Source organism: Propithecus coquereli, unplaced genomic scaffold, assembly GCF_000956105.1.
Source record: "Propithecus coquereli isolate 6110/MARCELLA unplaced genomic scaffold, Pcoq_1.0 Scaffold32, whole genome shotgun sequence".
NCBI classification, from domain to species: domain Eukaryota; kingdom Metazoa; phylum Chordata; class Mammalia; order Primates; family Indriidae; genus Propithecus; species Propithecus coquereli.
In genome coordinates, this window is record NW_012148841.1 from 5,667,560 (window position 1) to 5,685,492 (window position 17,933).

Here is a 17,933-nt window from a genome sequence, read left to right on the forward strand (position 1 = left end):
TGTTTATATAAATATTTATATGATAAAAGCTCACGAATTCCCACTCCTCACATTTAGAATTTATAATTAATCTCGTGTTCTTGGCACTACATGTAAGATGAAATTCTGATGGGTGAAATACTAGTGTAAACAAAAGAAATATTTATGCACATAAAAACTAACAGTTTTTAAGTATCATTTCAGTTCTTATACTCAAAGAATAAATGTTTAATTATAAATAACATGTTAAGCACTGTCAAGATTTTATAAATGTTCTTAGTACTAAAACCAATATTCTAAAGTGATTTCGTACACATCGTTATTGTTCATAAGTAGAGGATAATAGCACAGATGGTATGAAAAGCATTGATTCTTGGGTTCAAGTCCTGGTTCTGCCATTTGTGAGTTCTGTGCGACCTTGAGCAAGCTATTTGAAATTTCAGTGCCTCAGTTTCTTCATGTGTAAAAATAATGATGTCAGGGTTGGCAGAGAAACAACGGATGGCAACTCTCTATTCCCCCTCCCAAGCTCTGAACCAACTGAGAGAGAGTGAAGAGCTAGCTGATGGGGACCAAAGTAGCCCCTTTAATTACAAGAAAGGGAGGTTGAAGAGCATGGCTCTGGCGCTATCAGCCAAAAGGACTTCCTAATCTGCACCCCCAGAACTAGGCACGCTTACCTTCCCAGTCTTAGACAGCACTGGAAAATCAAGCCTGCCCTCTGTGAAACGTGTGGCACAGAGGAGCAGGACACATGCTTTGTGGGGGCAGACGGCTCCTAAGGTGGGGAAAAGAAAGGGTTGGGCAGGTCTGCCCCGTTCCTCTCCGCCAGACATTCATCAGGCAACTCACTCCACCTCCAAGGAGTGGGAAAGGGCCAAGAGTATTTAAGGGGAAAATAGCTCTCTTTGTGGAAATTGAAGGAGTCAGGAAGAAGTGTTCTCATGTTTCTCTTAGCTTTCCTGGAGAATTAAATGAGATGATGCATGAAAAGTGTGCCCCGCACATGGCCAGCGTTTAATACATACTCGCTGTTATTATGACGAGCATTATTATTAACTGTACCATTATCAGGATTTTAAGGAACACGATTAGACCCATGATATATATCAAAAGCCATCTAGTGGTGCTCTAGATCAGAACTACATTTAATTTTTTAAGTTCTGAATTCTGATTTTTATTATGTTTGGCTATTAACCCTCAAAATTTCAGTTAGCAAGTGATGTTACATAATTATATTCCTCTTGTCTGGTATCATAATCTACAAGAGATAGTTCTCCACTAACTCTGCAGCTCATACATGCAGGTGTGGGTGGATTCCTGATCATCTGCTTGCAGCTGTGGACCAAGGTTTCACAGCTGGTTCAGCACAATGTGTCGACGAACATGTGGAACCCTTTATTCAGGCAAATTAAGACTGAGTATTTTTGCAGAGTAGATAGACTTTTCTCATCATCAGGCACAACTTTCTAACTCTTCTAAGAGCCCCTGTGTTGGTTTATATTTTCTCTTCTGCCTCTCCTTTCTAAGGGATGATATATCTTTTATGTTATGGCCACCAGTCAAACTGCCCATAAAATTATATTAATAGAGTTTAAGGCCGATATTTACGAGGACATAATGTGTTTTCTCCGCCACCCTCTAAACCACAGTATTTCATGTCCTGGATTGTCTAGTAACTTCATTTCAGAAGTACACTGAGATGTAAATATTATACCTTTTCTAGAGGTATAAATATTATAGCTCAAGTTTGTCAGCCATTGATGATGAAGCAGCTATAGGAATGAGCCTTCTATCTTTTTTACCAGGTGTTTAGAGTGACAATCCTTGTGTGAAAGCTCCCCCTCCATAGCCTGGCAGACTCTGCTGGCGTCAATTGCTTCAGCTTCTGTATACCTGAATAATTAATAGAGTTAAGTGAATGCAGGTGCCTTTTTTTCCCCCCCACCAAGTTCCCCTTGAGTGCCTCAGCAACATGAGGCAATTTGTCATGTTTTTTGTGCAACAGTGCATAGACTTTTTAAAGAATGAATTTAAACTTTCTCTTCCTGTTCAAAAAATAAGCAGTTCTCAGGTTCACAACGTTAAAAGCCCTGACTGGGAGAGTTAGACCAGCAGCGTCAGCAGGCCCAAGTAACCGAAGTTGTAAACCCCTCATTGCTTTTTTCATCTTGCTTCATTTTCTTTTGGCAAAAGACCCAATTACAAAGGTTTGTGGATTTTTCTAAGGATGTTTCCTCCACAGAGGTTACATTCAGCTCTTTAGCAAGAAAAATGCCAGAGCAATTAGTCGTTCTGGGGAAACACTATTTCAGAAGAACCCATCGTGCATGTCAGTAACCTCTGCCCAGAGATTCCTTTTAGCACGCGAACATTTCTTAGCCATTTGAAACTTGCTTTAAATTGAAATCAATGATGATGTCCTCACAAGGACACCTTTGTTATGTATTCTGTATTAGAAGATGTCATGGTATCATGGTAGCATTCAGTAAGTCCACGGGTTTCTTTTCAACATTCTTCTCTGCTCACCTGCAGCTTGTGAGCTCTCATTTCCCTTTAGCTTTCAGGGATGTTCTCTGATATACTTCCAGAAAACCTGCTGCCAAAATGAAGGAATATATAGCTGTGAGGGAGTTAGTAATTTCCTAGGTGATATCCTAATAAGAAACCCATTTTTGGATAATAGCCCAATTGGAACTAATGCTCCACTATCCCTCGTGGTCAGGAAATAGAATGTCCAAATTAATTAAATGTTCTGGTGCCTTGTGTACTCTAGTGTTTACTGTAGGGGTGGTGCTATATCTTAAAGGACGATCAATTAGTAAAGAATTAGAAATAATTAATTATAAAGCCAAGAGGAATGTGCCTTAATCTTTCATTGACTGAGACATTAGCCTGGGATCTTTCAGGGACTTCTGAGTCAGGATTGAGAACAGCTGTTAGTTTCCAGTGGCTGTACAAATCATGCAGGTTGATACGATTCTGGTTAATAGAATGCCAGAAAACAGAATTTATTACAGCACTCAAGCATTAATGTAGAACCTAATAGTCATACCTTTCCAAAGAACCCAACAGAGCCTAAACTATTTTAATAGCTTAAATTAAATATACTAAACTTTTCAGGGCCTTCCTCTTTCAGAAACAGAATAAAACAGCCAGGTAGGAGGATTTTGGATAGGAAGAGAAGAAAATGTATATTTTGATGTAATACATTGTCAGAAAATAAAACTTTGGTTATGCAGTGGCCATCTACAGTTTTAAAAGCTTTTAAATACAATTGTGGGGTTTTTTTTTTTTTTACTCCTACCGCATACCATTTACACTTTCAGAACAGATAAATTAGAAAGAGATTAAATATTTTGCTTTAAAGAAAAGCAGACAAGAAGAACTTACTACAGTGCCCCGTAGCCTGAACGAAACTTGAGGTCCTTGCTAGGTGGGCCTGAACATTTTTCTCCAAGAGCCCAAAACTCTGACCTTGTTAGCCAGGTTTTAAGATTTCTCTAAATAGCCAACTCCTTTGGATTGTTGAAAATAAGAATTATATTTCAAGAATTCTGTTTTTGTAACTTCCAGCAAAATATCCATTGCATAAAGTGCTGCTGTAGATTATTTCATCTGTCTTCTCATATTCGTCACTTAAAATTCGATTAGAAAGTCATATCCTTTGAAAATAGGGAACAATGGATTGCCATTCATATTCTCCTGCGGTTTTAATTTCAGAGTGTTAATTCTGCCTCTACTCGTTTTGCCCCATTTTATAACTCAGAGTTTCCATAAATGAAAACTTTTAAGATAATCAGTCTACCCTCAAGACAGAAAGACATTGAGAACAGATGTTTTGTTGACATCCCCGTTCCACAAACATCCTGTTCCAGTGACATTGTCCTATAATATCCAATAACCTGCCTGAGCTCGTGTTGCCTGGCTGAAGCTGTAATGTAAGTTATTCAGGTAATTCCCATTTGTAAAAGAAAGAATTTTGATTTTCTTTTTTCTTTATAAGAAACTAATTTTCTCACACATAAAAATTATTTAATATGTAAAAAAGCATTTAGAATATTTTTTTAAATATTCCAAGTAATTCTTAGAGGTGTTTTTTTGACCTATAGTTTCAATTCAAAGATCTTCCACATCCTCCTAAATAAGATGAATTTTGCTCATTGGAAACCACATTTTTGTTGTTGTTTTTGTTTTGTTTTTATTTTTTATTTCACACGTGTTTTTAAAATACACAGATTGTTAGCACTGGACAATGCCTTAGAAAGCATGTTGGGTACTAACTGCTTGGAAATACAGAGGGAATGGGAATTTGAAAATATTTTTGAATTACCAACTTCACTTTTTAAAAATTACCCTCCCAAATACTTGTAATTTGTTGCCTAGTCTAACAAAATTATCTTTGTTACATGTCACCTAAATATGATCCCATCTTTAATTAGATTTGTGATCTCAGGTGATTGTGATATTGACCTCCATGGGCTCTATTTTAGACTACATTGTGTAGGTATTATAATCCATTAAATCATTCATTTTCCCATTCAAATATATGTTAGTGCCTGCTATGTACAAGGCACTGTTTTAGATGCTATGAATACGATGGCTGACCAAAGACTCTTTCCTCAGAAAGCTTATAGTTTGCTAATTGAGGTAATACTTTTAAGTAAATAATAATAACAGTGTAAAAAGCAACGAGGTCCCTAAGCTAGGTATAGTCAACAGCTATGAAAGTTCAGAGACAGGGACTATTCTAGGTGCAGAAGAATTTGAGACAGCTTGCTTCGTGGTGGATGTTGCCTATGACCCGAGTGTTAAAAGATACATAACAGTGGAACATTTATGGACAATCGTGGCAAATACTCAAGGCAGAAGACAAAACAGAGAGATCCGGAAACTTGGAGTCATGTGAGATTCGACCCAAGTAAAGTAGAGAGTATAAAAGGGAGGGAAACTGGAAAAGTCAGTAGGGACTGGATTCTGGAGCTTTTGAATAAGCGACTAAGGTGCCTGCCTGTTCTTCAACACCCAGTAGGGAACCAGCAAAACTTTTTGAGTGTCATGGTCTAAGCAGTAATGTGTAATCTGGATTAGGGTGAGGGCAGACTGAAGGCAGAGGGAAGTCAGGGCTCTGTTCGAGAGATAACGAAGGCCTAAAGGAGGGAAGTGTCAATAACACCTATCTATGCGGAGACACGGCACAGGTAGATAAAAGAAGCATGGCAACACTTGGGATGTGGGGCAAAGAAAAGAGAGGAATCAAGTATGAGCTAAAGTTCTGAACTATCATTCTATAAAATAACACAGGACACTAAAGCAGAGTTCTCCCAGGCAATCTTTCTACGTGTCACCCCTCTTGGTCTCTCTCCTTCAGACCTGCCCTGTAGAGCCGTGTACCTGCTGAAAAAGAAGGCAGGTGTCCATTTCTGTCTTGTTCAGACAGAACATGGCGATGGTGAGGCAAGAGTTATATGGCAACTCCCGTTGCCATCTTCGGGAATTGTTTGGCCCCAATAGTCACAGAACTCTAATTTGGTTGGGGCGTAATAATCTTCCTAAGTTGCGTACCCTGGAAACAATAACCTGCCAGGATGCATAGCCCTTGCCCACCTCACAACCTCAATGTGATCACTGTCTCCAACCCAGTAACTGTTCTCTTTATAGCTCTTCAAACACGGCAAGCCTCTTCCCAACCCCAGGACCTTTGCATGTGCTGTTCCCTGGAACAGCTTTCCCCGTAATTTCACATGTCTAGTTTTTTGTCTGTTTTGGGCCTTAGCTTAAGTGTCACCCCCTCAGGAGGCCTTACCTGGCCACCTTTTCTAAAGAAGTTCTGCTCTTTATTCTCTGAGCCCTTAGTTTCTTTTCTATTTAGTGCTTATCAAAACTTACAACTATTTTATTTACATGCTTACTCATTTTTCTGCCTCTTTTCTTGGCAAAACATAAGCTCCATGATAACATAAACCATGTCTCTTTTCTTGATCACTGTATGCCTAGCATCAAGAACAGGAAATACTCATAGGAGATACTCAATAAGCAGTTGTTGAATGAATGAGTAAATGAACAAGTGAACCCACCTGTTCAAAAAGCTCTATATAAGCTAAAAACATGATCATTTTCCCCTCAATAATTCCATTAAATATAAAATGTGACAACAGTAGCTACTTATCTTTTTAAACTTTCAAAGTAACATAGTCTTATAAAAAGTATTTGTATAATTCCCATGTGAATATAATGTTCTTAATTTCCATAAAAGCTCTGTGGTACCACACTGTATTGCGGTGTTTTTTAGCCTTTTTAAAAATGAAATCAAATGGAGAACAGAATGGAAAATATTAGCATTCATTGTGTATGATAAGTATAGCTTCAAGAAACTTTTCTCTCTTTTTTATTGACACATAATAATTGTACATATTTATGGGGTACAATGCGATGCTTCAATATATATACACTGTGAAAAAATTAAATTGAGGTATTTAGCGTGTTCATCACCTTGTACGTTCATCATTTCTTGTGGTGAGAGCATTCAAAATCCTCTCTTCTAGCTATTTTTAAATGTGCAATACAGTATTGTTAATCAGAGTCACCCTGCTGTGCAATAGAACTCCAGAACTTATTCCTCTTATTAAACTGTAACTTTGTACCCATTGACCAATCTCTGCCTGTCCTTCCCCACTCCCTCGCCTGCCTCTGGTAACCACTCTTCTGCTCTTTACTTCTATGAGATCATCTCCTTTAGATTCCACCCATGAGTGAGATCGTGTGGTTTTGTCTTTCTGTGCCTGGCTTAGCTCACTTGACATCATGTCCTACAGGTTTGTCCATGTTGCTACAAATGACAGGATTTCATTCTTTTTAATGGCTGAACAATATTTCTTTATAACATCACATTTTCTATCCATTCATCTGTCAATGGACATTAGATTTGATTCCAATTCTTGGTTATTTTGAACAGTGCTGTAATAAAAATGGGAACACCAATATCTCTTTGACATATTGATTTCATTTCCTTTGGATGTATACCCAGCAGTGGGATTACTGGATCATACAGTAGTTCTGTTGTTAATATTTTTTTTCTTTTTTTTTTTATTTCAGCATATTATGGGGGTACAGATGTTTAGGTTGTTGTTAATATTTTGATTTAATACCATACTGTTTTCCATAATGGCTGTACTAATTCACATTCCCCTTTCCCCACATCTGCACCCAGCAAAAAAGAAGAGGAGGAAACTTTTCTTTGTCTGTATGTGTGGGGGAAAAGGGGATATTGCAATGTAAAATTATTTTTTACAGGGATTCAAAGTCAATATACACTCTAGTGTTTTCCATGTTATTCTAATACCTTTTCTGGCTGCTGTCATAGCTCTTCAAAGCCAGCCTTGAATTGTTATTCCACAGACTGTGGTTCTTTATGGCCTATTTGCGAAGGATGCCTTCCTACAAGCATGCACAAAAGTTCAATTTCTTAATATTTTCTTAGAGATGAACCTACTTAACCTTTCTTGGGATGCTTGGGCTCACTGTAAAGTGCATTTCCAGACTTCCTTTCACTGCAGAGTGCTGGGACTTTTAAGTTAACAAGGAAAACCACACACACACACACACACTCAGAGTGGGACAGTGGTGAGATTTGCTCCTCTTTAAATCGAGAAGAATTTGAAACAGTGATTTGGCAAACAATAGAAACATTTGCTAAAATACAATGTGTTAACTTCTCTTTTTTTCTTTTGTTTTCCTCTTTCTCTCTCCAAGCTGCCTGCCTTGTGCTTGGCTGTATGATTTTCCCTGATGGCTGGGATTCAGATGAGGTAAAACGGATGTGTGGAGAAAAGACAGACAAGTACACTCTTGGAGCTTGTTCAGTCCGCTGGGCGTACATCTTGGCTATTATTGGGATTTTGGATGCCCTGATCCTCTCGTTTCTAGCATTTGTGCTTGGAAACCGACAAGACAGCTTGATGGCAGAGGAACTGAAGGCAGAAAACAAAGGTAAGATGGCTTTAGGGAATCCTTACCTGGATGCCTCAAGCACAAAAATCATACCCTTCTTTCTTTCCCATGGAGTTCTAGTGCTTCCCTATCGCTCTCATTGGCGGCATCTTTTAATACTGTCTGGTTTACAGACTTTCTCCCAGACTCAACTCAAGCAGTTTACACAATTATAGTATTATACTTACTTACCTTTCTGAGGCAGTGACCTGTCTGCTGTCTTGGGGGCTTTCTTACCTTTCTGAGGCTCCCTGAGTCCACTATTATTATTTTAATGCATTTTTTCCAGTTTCTTCCTTACTCCTCTGATTTCAGGTTTGCCATCAGAAACGTAATGTCTGTGATGTAACTTTGGTAGGGGGGCGGTCTATTTGGATGAAGGGAGAATGCTTCCTTCTCCATGTATTCAGCTACTTTTTAGGTTGAAATAAATGTCCGGAGAATCTGAAATCATCTATAAACATCGTTATTAAACTACTCACAATGCTTTTATTTGAATTCAGACTCAACTGAAAGAGATAGTAACACTGGCCCAAACTGTTACAGTTAGAAATTTCATCAGTTATTTCATTAGCTGAATTTTAAATGTGTCATCTGGGTAATCAAAAGTCCTCAGATTTCTTTTCAAAGGGAAATTGCCTCTGAAACACAAAGAAACTAGGATAGAAAATAGGACATTGACTAGTGAATGATATGTGCATACATTACAGTGGGCGAATAAGAGGTCACAAGTCGTTACCGAAGATGAATCTTTTAATTTTTTTTCCAGATTTCTAAACCAATTTGGGGGTATAGAATTGTAATGGCTCTGTTTTGTTATAGCCTTAGATTTATTTAACTGTTTTATCTTTATGTTATCTTTAATTCTTTGGGCTTACATCAGTACCTTCCCCTGAGTGGCTCCTTCTTCTAGCTTTTATTCCTAATGGGGAGCTAAATCCATCCTTGAATTATGAGATTTAGCTTATTATTTAAAGTAGGTGCTAATTTCAAAAAACATTCACTGGTTCAACAGGTAATATAAGCACACATTAGTGTTTACATGAATGTCACATGTCATAACAGCATAGCAAACTTTGTATTTAGCCCACACTGTTTATGCAGATAAACTATCAACTGTAAAGACACAAAACTGAGTAGCCCAGGAGAGCAGCAGTCATCCATGAACACTTTATCTCCTTGATTTATAGACAGAATACAAATTAGTTTAGTTAGTTCTATCAAAAGTATTCTAAACACAAAAATAAACGTTCATATGGGAGTGATGCTGAAACTTCCTAAAAACAAAACTGCCTCCCTCCCAGAGTTACCCTTTTTAGATTAAAAGGATGATTTGAAGATAATTACACTTTTATTTATGTTACAGATTTAGTGCTTTCACACTTGCACTCATTAATTAGGTGCCCTTTTCTGTTGCCTTTGGGCTTATTAGATGTACACAGGTCTCTGTCCAGTTAATTTCACTTCAAATAAGAATAACTAAATAGTAGAACAAGTTACCTTTCCCAAAAGGTTGAATTTAAGACCAGACCACTTTGTTCTGCAAATGCTTGATTTCCACCAACACCTAATAATGGACCAGAATGCTATTTTTTTCCCTGTACAATTCAAAATATATTCAGAACCTTCAACTTTCCAGACATCCTTTCACCACAAAACAGAAAAAATTTCAGAAAAAGGCAAGAGATAAGAAAAGCAGAATAATAACTTGGTGATTGAGAATTCTAACTCATACTCACATGTAAAGGTGACAATTCACCTAAATTCACGCTTCAGAAGGGAACAGCCAGGTTTATAGGATAATGCTCAACAGTTTACGAAATGAGTCTCTTCTTCTGGTTGATTTAGTTAAATGTTGATGTCTGATCCTTTCTGTCGAGGTCTTCATTAAAGAAAGCATCATGTCCACTCAGCAATATATTAGCAACACCTTGGTAAAATGTTTAATAAGAAAGAAGGTTGAGAGGCCAGTATAAGGTTTAGGGATTATCGTTGTATGATTTTGCTGCATTCATCATCTTCTCCATTTGCATGTGTGACCATAGTTTCTTCCATGTTGCTCTGAGGTACCAAAATCAGTAGCAGTTCATCTGTATCAAACCAGATAGATCCAATAAAACAGCAGAGAGCCACATTTGATGAAACGTCGCAACCGTGCCACATTTTTATTTCTCAACTGAAATTCCTTAATCTGAGACTCTGAGCAGATGTAAACAGCTCTACTATGCAGCATATCAAACGCTCATACAATAGAGTCTATGTAAAATCAGACCAGCATTTCTATGCCTTGTTTAAAACTTAATCAACCTGCATGTTTCTGAGAAGTGGTACAAGATTGACGGTTGCCATACAAAGTAGCCTTTACTGTTTGGTATTATATAAACACTCGTTCAGTGTTGACACTTCCAAAGTCAGATTGTTTGAGGAAAGACGAATCAGTGATTTTTTATGTTGTGTGTATAAACACGATTTCACTGAACAGCAGTTTAATGGCTCTCAGGTACATTGCAGTAACCAAAACTGAAGGTCATTGATGTTATCTTCTATAGGTCCTAAGGGAAGAGAAATTGGGCTTAACAAAAAATAAGAATAATTTATAATTTTGAAATTGATTATATATAAATGAGTGCTTTTACAATTTGCATGGATGCATTAATATAACTTTTCTCTTATTAAAACATTCTTTTTCACTATTAATTTTTTTCTGATAAAACTACTGAGATGTCCTATAGTAGCCAAGGGCTGCTAGGGTCTAGGGTGATACAGTGAGACAGGGAAATCTAGTGCTAGCTCAGAATTTTGGAAGAATTTATTAACCCCGTGGAGCCTTCTGGTGTCATGGAAGAAGGCAATGCCATACCTCAAACCTTGGCTCTAAAGAGTAAAGCATTAATACCTTCTGATATAGATTATGCCACTCTACACACTGCAGTGTCTTTTACAATCTTCTTTCAGTTTTATGGTCTGCCAATTATATCATCCTACACCTTATAATAAATAGCAGGAGCGTTATGAAGAGAATTAGCCTGCAGTTGTAGCATATGTTCCTAATTCAAAGAAGTTGTTCCTGAGTGGTCAGTTTCATGTCATGATCATTTGTTCTTTTTGTGGCTATTGTAATTAATCCAGCAACACACTTCCCTGTTTATCTGGAAAAGCTGCCATTTAGATTCATGTTTTCTGTGTGTCATTATAGTAAGGATATTGCTTAGATACATGAGTACTTCCAACAACCACCCTAATGGATAAAACAAAGATCACTGTTACATGAATTCTAAAATATATCAGAAAAAGGGAAAAAACTCAGTTCTAATTGTTGAACCATGCTCCACTCACAGAGTCTTCAGATGAAAGGGAATGTAAGATGCTACTGAGCACATAAATTAATCATCACAAAGGTGCTATTCAAAGAGAAAACAAGGGGGTGGTACAAAGATAAAAGTCTCCACCTCTTCAGACTGCTGCTTCCTACGATACCTTTCCAGTGAACTCACCCCAATCCTCATTTCGGGTCCCCCTCCAAGGCCTCCCACAACATTTCTTAAGTCTCTCCTTTCTGAGAGTGCAAATAACATTTGAAAGAGGGCTCCTCTGAAATTTATCATAAAGTGCAAAAAGGGAAAATTAAAGTAAAGGAATTTTAACATACTTTGAACAAACAAAAGACAACAACTTTGAAGATGCAAGTGTTGTCTTCGAGGAAACTTCTATAAGAGATAAAGTTAATCATCTATGGCACTCCGTCAAAAGTGCCAGAATGTTTTTTCATGCCAAAAAACGAAACTCCACTGAAAAACAAAGAGAAGTGAGACCTCATTAAACAGTCAACTAACTTTACCCAGGAGTTGGCACATGCAAAGAAAATTCAACTGCCTGCTCTGACTTTGGGGGTCCAGCCCTGCGGGCTGTGCACCATCCCTGGCTGCGGGGATAATAGTGGCTGGGCAGGTATTGTTTGGGAGTTCAACAGCATGATTTCTAAATGAGCCAACAACAGTAGGCATTTAACCTTGATATGCTGCTTAATTGCATATTTTAACACGCTGAACTGGGAAGTCAATTTAATTATGTAAAATTAAAGTTTCATCCAGATAAAAAGAATTTGAAATGAAAGCTTCATTTTCAATTTCTTTCATTAATTGTCAAAGGATAAATAATTACATTTTCCAGAGCTCCTATGCCACAAATATCTCTTTCTTTGTCAGACACCATTCATAAAGAGGTCTGTTTCTGCATTTGTGTGTATGGTCTTTGGAAGTGCTTATCAGATAATTGGGTCCTCTCAAAACCAGTTTTAAAGTCACTTTGTCTTCTAGCACTTAAAACTGCAAATGAGAAAATGTGATTATCCATCAAGCAGTGACTCCAGCTACCATTTATTTATTAAGTGGTTGAAGTCCTTTTTAATGCTATAGTAGTGGGAGTTAAAATAAATTCATTTTACTTAAATAACTAATTGAGAAATCCTTCAAAATTTTGATTTTAGATATCACACCATAGTGTGACCACATTGTGAGTGGCAATGTGGTATAGCGGGAAGAATGTGCACTTGGATTCAAGCTGCCTTGAATCCAATGTCCCTGATACCAGCTGAGGAGCCCTGGACTGATATCTTAATAGTTCCAGAATTAAGCTTCCTGGTCCGTAATATACAGGGCTTATCCAAATGGCATCCGAGGTTCCCAGCTCTACAATACTCCAATTCCAGGAATATCTTCAGAGGTGTCCTTTAAAAAGAAGACCTGAGGGCAGTAAGAGCCCTCAAAGTAGTAAACACATTAAATATTCTTTTAGGGTCCCTGTTAGTACACAGGGGCAACTAGAAGGGAAAGATGAAGGTTAAAGAGAAGGGCTCTAGGACTCCTCAGATGCTTTCTGCCTCGGATGTGTGCCTGCCCAATGATGCGCACTGTCAGAGTTTCTATGTTCATACCACCAAGGATGGAATGGGTGGAAGTTAGGAATGCTGGCCCATGGCAGGGGGGCCTCCTTGCCTCATTAGATTCTGATACCATGTGGTGTCCATGTGGGCACCATGACAGTGGACAGAGCCCCAGAACACAGAAAACTTTGTTTCTGGTCTCAACTCTGGCAGTTATTGGTCATGTGACTTTGGACAAGCCCTAAACATCTCAGAGCCTCAGCTTCACCTTCTTTAAAATGGCAAAAATAGGTCGGTCAGGCACAGTGGCTCATGCCTATAATCCCAGCACTTTGGGAGGCCAAGGCAGGAGGACTGTTTGAGGCCAAGATTTCAAGGCTAGCCTGGGCAACATAGTGAAATCTCATCTCTGCATAAAATAGAAAAATTAGCCAGCGTGGTGGTATACACTTGTAGTCTCAGCTATTGAGGAGGCTGAGGTAGGAGGATTGCTTAAACCTGGGAGTTTGAGGTTGCAGTGAACTGTGATCAGCCATTGCACTGTAGCCTAGGCAACAGAATGAGACCCTGTCTTCAACAGAAAAAAAAAAAAGGGAAAAATAATACCCAGCCCTGCCTCCTCCATAGGGTTGGAAGAGTCCAACAAAAGCATGTATATAAAAGCAATTTATAATCAATAATATCTAAATAGTCTTTCTTTATTACTAAGCATTTTCCCATATAATATTTTATTTATTTGATCTTTGCAATAATCCTGTGAGATATTTGTCATCATCCTAGTTTTACACATCAGAAACTAAGGTGCAGAAAAGTTAAATATTTTGTCTGTATTTTCACAGCTGGAAAGGAATGGATCTGAAACTCAAACATGAATCATTTTACTCAGAATTTCAATTTCTTTTATACAACATCATGTAATCAATTCTTAACAGATGCTGATTCTAGGACTCTCAACTTGACCAGTCAGCCCTGTACAAGTAAAGAGCTTTGTCTTATTTTCATTTGGTTACTTTTAGATAATGTTATTTAATCATGAGTTTAATAGACTTGAGGATGGGGACTGGCCTTTGAAACCCATGCTCTTACTTGGCTGTGTAAGACCAAGTGAAGTAAGATCAGAAAGCTGAGGAAAAAAGTATCTTCAAGTGCTTTGAATTAAAACTTTGACAAGGCCATAGTGAATTGTCTGTTTTCCAATAGGATTTGTATTGAACAAAGTCTCTGTGGTCGTCAAAACATCTCAGAATGTGCCTCTAAAAAACTGTATATATCCTGGCACTTTTCAGAAGAGCTCAAATTAATCTGAGAGTTGGAGCAGATCTTCGAGGTCCTCAGAGTTATCTTATATTCTTGCTGCTTCTAATTCTTCTCCTCCCACTCGGTCATGAACTCGTTCCATTCAGGTTTTCATCCCAGCATTTCACACACTGTCTTGTCAAGGTCACCCCAACCTCCTAATTGCTAAATTTCATGGTCAGTTGTCAATTATTATATTGACCAATCAGTATTTTCACGGTTTGAATATTGGCCCCATCTTGAAACTCTTCTGTTGGCTTCTTGTATCTTCCCTAATTTTCCCTCTGCCTCTCCAGGGCTCTTCCTGCGCCATCTCCTTTACTGATTCCTCCCCATCTCATCTCTCTACTCTTTAACTGGAGTGTCCTTTCTGGCTACACGCACCTCCTAGGTCATCTCATCTGGTGTCATAACTGTAAATAACATCTCTATCCTGACAAATCTCAAGTTTAACCCCCCTCCCACCTCTCCAGTGAACTCTGGTCTCATAGACCCAACTGCTTACTCTATGCCCTTTTTTTTTTTTTTTTTTTTTTGAGACAAAGTCTCACTGTGTTGCCTGGGCTAGAGTGCCGTGGCATCATCCTAGCTCACAGCAACCTCAAACTCCTGGGCTCAAGCGATCCTCCTGCCTCAGCCTCCCGAGTAGCTGGGACTACAGGCATGCGCCACCATGCCCGGCTAATTTTTTCTATATATTTTTAGTTGTCTGATTAATTTCTTTCTATTTTTAGTAGAGACAGGGTCTCGCTCTTGCTCAGGCTGGTTTCAAACTCCTGAGCTCAAACAATCCGCCCACCTTGGCCTCCCACAGTGCTAGGATTACAGGCGTGAGCCACCGCACCCGGCCACTCTATGCCCTTTTTGAATATCTAATTAGCATCTCAAACTTAACATTTCCAAAACTGAACTCCTGATATTTCCCACAAAACCTCCTCCTCCCCCAGCGTCCCCCATCTCAGTTAATGACAACTTTATCCTTCCAAGTATTCAGAACAAAACTTCAATCATTCCAGGCTCCCCTATTCCTCTCGCAACTCACATCTAACCCATACAAAAATCTTGTCAGCTCTACCTTCAAAATATATCCAGAATCTTCCACCTTCTCACCTCAGTTACTGCTGCCCTCCTGGTCCAGGCCACCATCTTCCTTCCCTGGCATCATGGCAGGAGACCCTTGTGTGGTTTCACTGGTTCCACCCTTGCACCCTTTCAGGCTAATCTTAGAGCAGCCAATGTGATCCTGTTGAAAGGTAAGTCAGATCATGTCATTCTTCATCTCAACACCCTTCAGTGACTTCAGATGATCTTGTGCATAGTAAAAACCAAGATCCTTTACTATGGCCTACAAGGTCATGCAAATCTGCCTCCAGCTTTGCCCCTCCAGCCTTCTCTCAGTTATTTGTCCCCTCTGCTCCAGGCACCCTGGCTTCCTCATTGTCCCTCAGACACACCAGGGACAGTCTCATTGCAGGGCGTTTGCATTTTCTGTTCCCTCTTCCTGAAATGTTCTTTCCCAAAACCACATGGCTCATTCCCTCACCTCTCTCAGGTTTTACCCAAATGTCACCTTCTCAGTGAGGTGTTCCATGGCCAGTCTGTCTATAATTTCACACACATATATTCCATCTAACCCACTATATATTTTGCCTGTTTCATGTTAAAATTGTCTCTCCAGGAAAAACCAGGACAGAGATTTTTGTCTCTCTTGTTTACTACTGTATCCCCAGTGCCTACAAAAATGCCTGGTGTATGTAGTAGGCACTCAATAATTATGTGTTGAATAAGTGAATTATTGATTGAACAAATGAGTCTATTCTAATTTGTGTCTCATGATAAGGTTGTCCCATTGTTACACAGCCTCAACTTAGAAAGTTTTTGTTTTGGTTAAGTTGAAATGTGCCTCTTTGTAATATCCACCTATTGCAACTCCTTCTCCTACCTTAAACAGTTGACTTATTTAGAAATAGCTATTGTGCCTGTAGTGGTTAAAGTTACACATTTACCAAATGGCATGGCATTCACCAAGTGGCCTGGTTTCCTGTGGCCTGTTAAGCATCTGAAGACAACGATGTTGTCAGTGCTTATCCACTACCCACCCAAGAAGCAGGGAAGAATGCCACCGCTGGTGGGGATGAAGTGGAGGGAGAAGACATCCAAAGGTCCAGTGGGAGGAAGAGAACTTTGCAGGAGCCACTCCTGGATGTGTTACTGGAGATTATGCCCTCCAATTTCCCCTCCACACCCAGAGGTATTAATAACTTGGAAAACATCTGAATTCAGAAGCTCGACTCTAGTTCTTTAAACAAATACATGTTGAGATCGTTAATATACTATGGTGTGTTCAAAGAGGGAACTCTTTCTTTGACTGATACCCAATCTCCAATGATAGCCTAAAAGTTGGAATTTTCCTTTCAGCCTCCCCAAATTAGTGTACTTCCAATCAGAAGTAGTTTAGGAATCTGAGGGCAAAGGCAATGCTGACTTTCAATGGCTATCACACACTCCATCGTTATCCACCCCACTTCAATAGCCAAAATAATTTTGATATTTCAATGATCTTTTTAGTCCCTGAGATAAGAACTTCAGAGTCAAGGATCTCTGTGTAAATATCAAAAGAAGGAAGAAAGGAAGGGAGGGCAGAATGAAAGAAGGAATGAAGGAGGGAAGGAGGGAGGGAGGGAGGTTTAAAAAAAAGAATAGGGTAGAAACTTTATAGAACAAAGTCATGATGTCCAAGATCTGGTTCTACCAGTAAAAGTACAATCAACTTGCCAACACAACTTTAACTGAAGTCTTTCAGTTAGGTTAAAACTTACCAGCTTCACCCTCCACCCCTTCTCTGCCCCCTTTTAGCAGTATGGTCATGAGACTTGAAAATATGAGTATTACTGAACTTCGTGAGGCACAAAGTTTGTGGGTTATATTTCTTATTTCTAAGTTACCGATCTGTGGCCCATTCTTTTTTCTTTCATAAGACTGGGTCTAATTTCAGATCTATGCACTCTGGATAGCTTCAGTAGGTACCTCAGTATGTGAAGTTAATTAGTGATCAATTTTCTTTTTCTAAATTTGCTGTTTTGATTTTAACATGTAATAGAAACTTGCTCTTTAAAGTGAACTGCTTTCATTTCAGGACAAATCTATTATTTCTAGCCTTTTATCTATATAATTATTTAGACTTCTAGACCACAAATATACCTCTTATAGTTTTTATCTCCCTCATCAATATACCAAAAGTATATATAAATTTATTTTCTTCCCATTGGATCTACTTTATTTCCCAAAAACAAGTTCCTCTAGCTTCTTTCATCCACCCTGGAGTCTGCGGTTCTTTTCATGAGCCCTATCCAGAGAAGAACAGATAGTAAATGATTTTCATGTGCCCTGTTGAGAGAAGAGCAGGTACTAAGTGAAACGTTAGTGTCCTTGACTTTAATTCTCAATAAATCTCCTTAGGCCTCAGCTTCCCTACTCCTATTTGTATTTTTAATGTACATAAAACTTTTTTGGTAGAATAGATGTTTACATTCTTGCCATATGTTCAGTGATTCCATTGTGAAGTCAAAGAACACAATGAAAATGTAACCTGTCACTTCACTTGGCCCTGGCAAGGGAGACACATAGTTGTTATTAACATCTGGCAGGGTGGCTAATAACACAGTGCCAACTGAAATACTGCGGAGATAAATAAATGTTGAAGCTGCTTGCAGAAATATGTGTTGTTTCTGGTAATGCTTCACAAAATATGACCCCCAAAAAAACCTGCAAATTTCACTTTTTATTC

The 17,933-nt window shown here is 38.6% G+C and overlaps 1 protein-coding gene across 2 annotated transcripts in view; it reads left to right on the forward strand.

Moving 5' to 3' along the window:
• Positions 1–17,933, forward strand: part of LHFPL3 (lipoma HMGIC fusion partner-like 3) — a 503,530-nt gene that overhangs the window by 346,127 nt on the left and 139,470 nt on the right. For both annotated transcript variants that reach the window (XM_012650316.1, XM_012650317.1), the window contains exon 2: positions 7,732–7,968. In XM_012650316.1, coding sequence (XP_012505770.1) covers positions 7,732–7,968 — 237 coding nt within the window. The remainder of the gene's footprint in view (positions 1–7,731; positions 7,969–17,933) is intronic.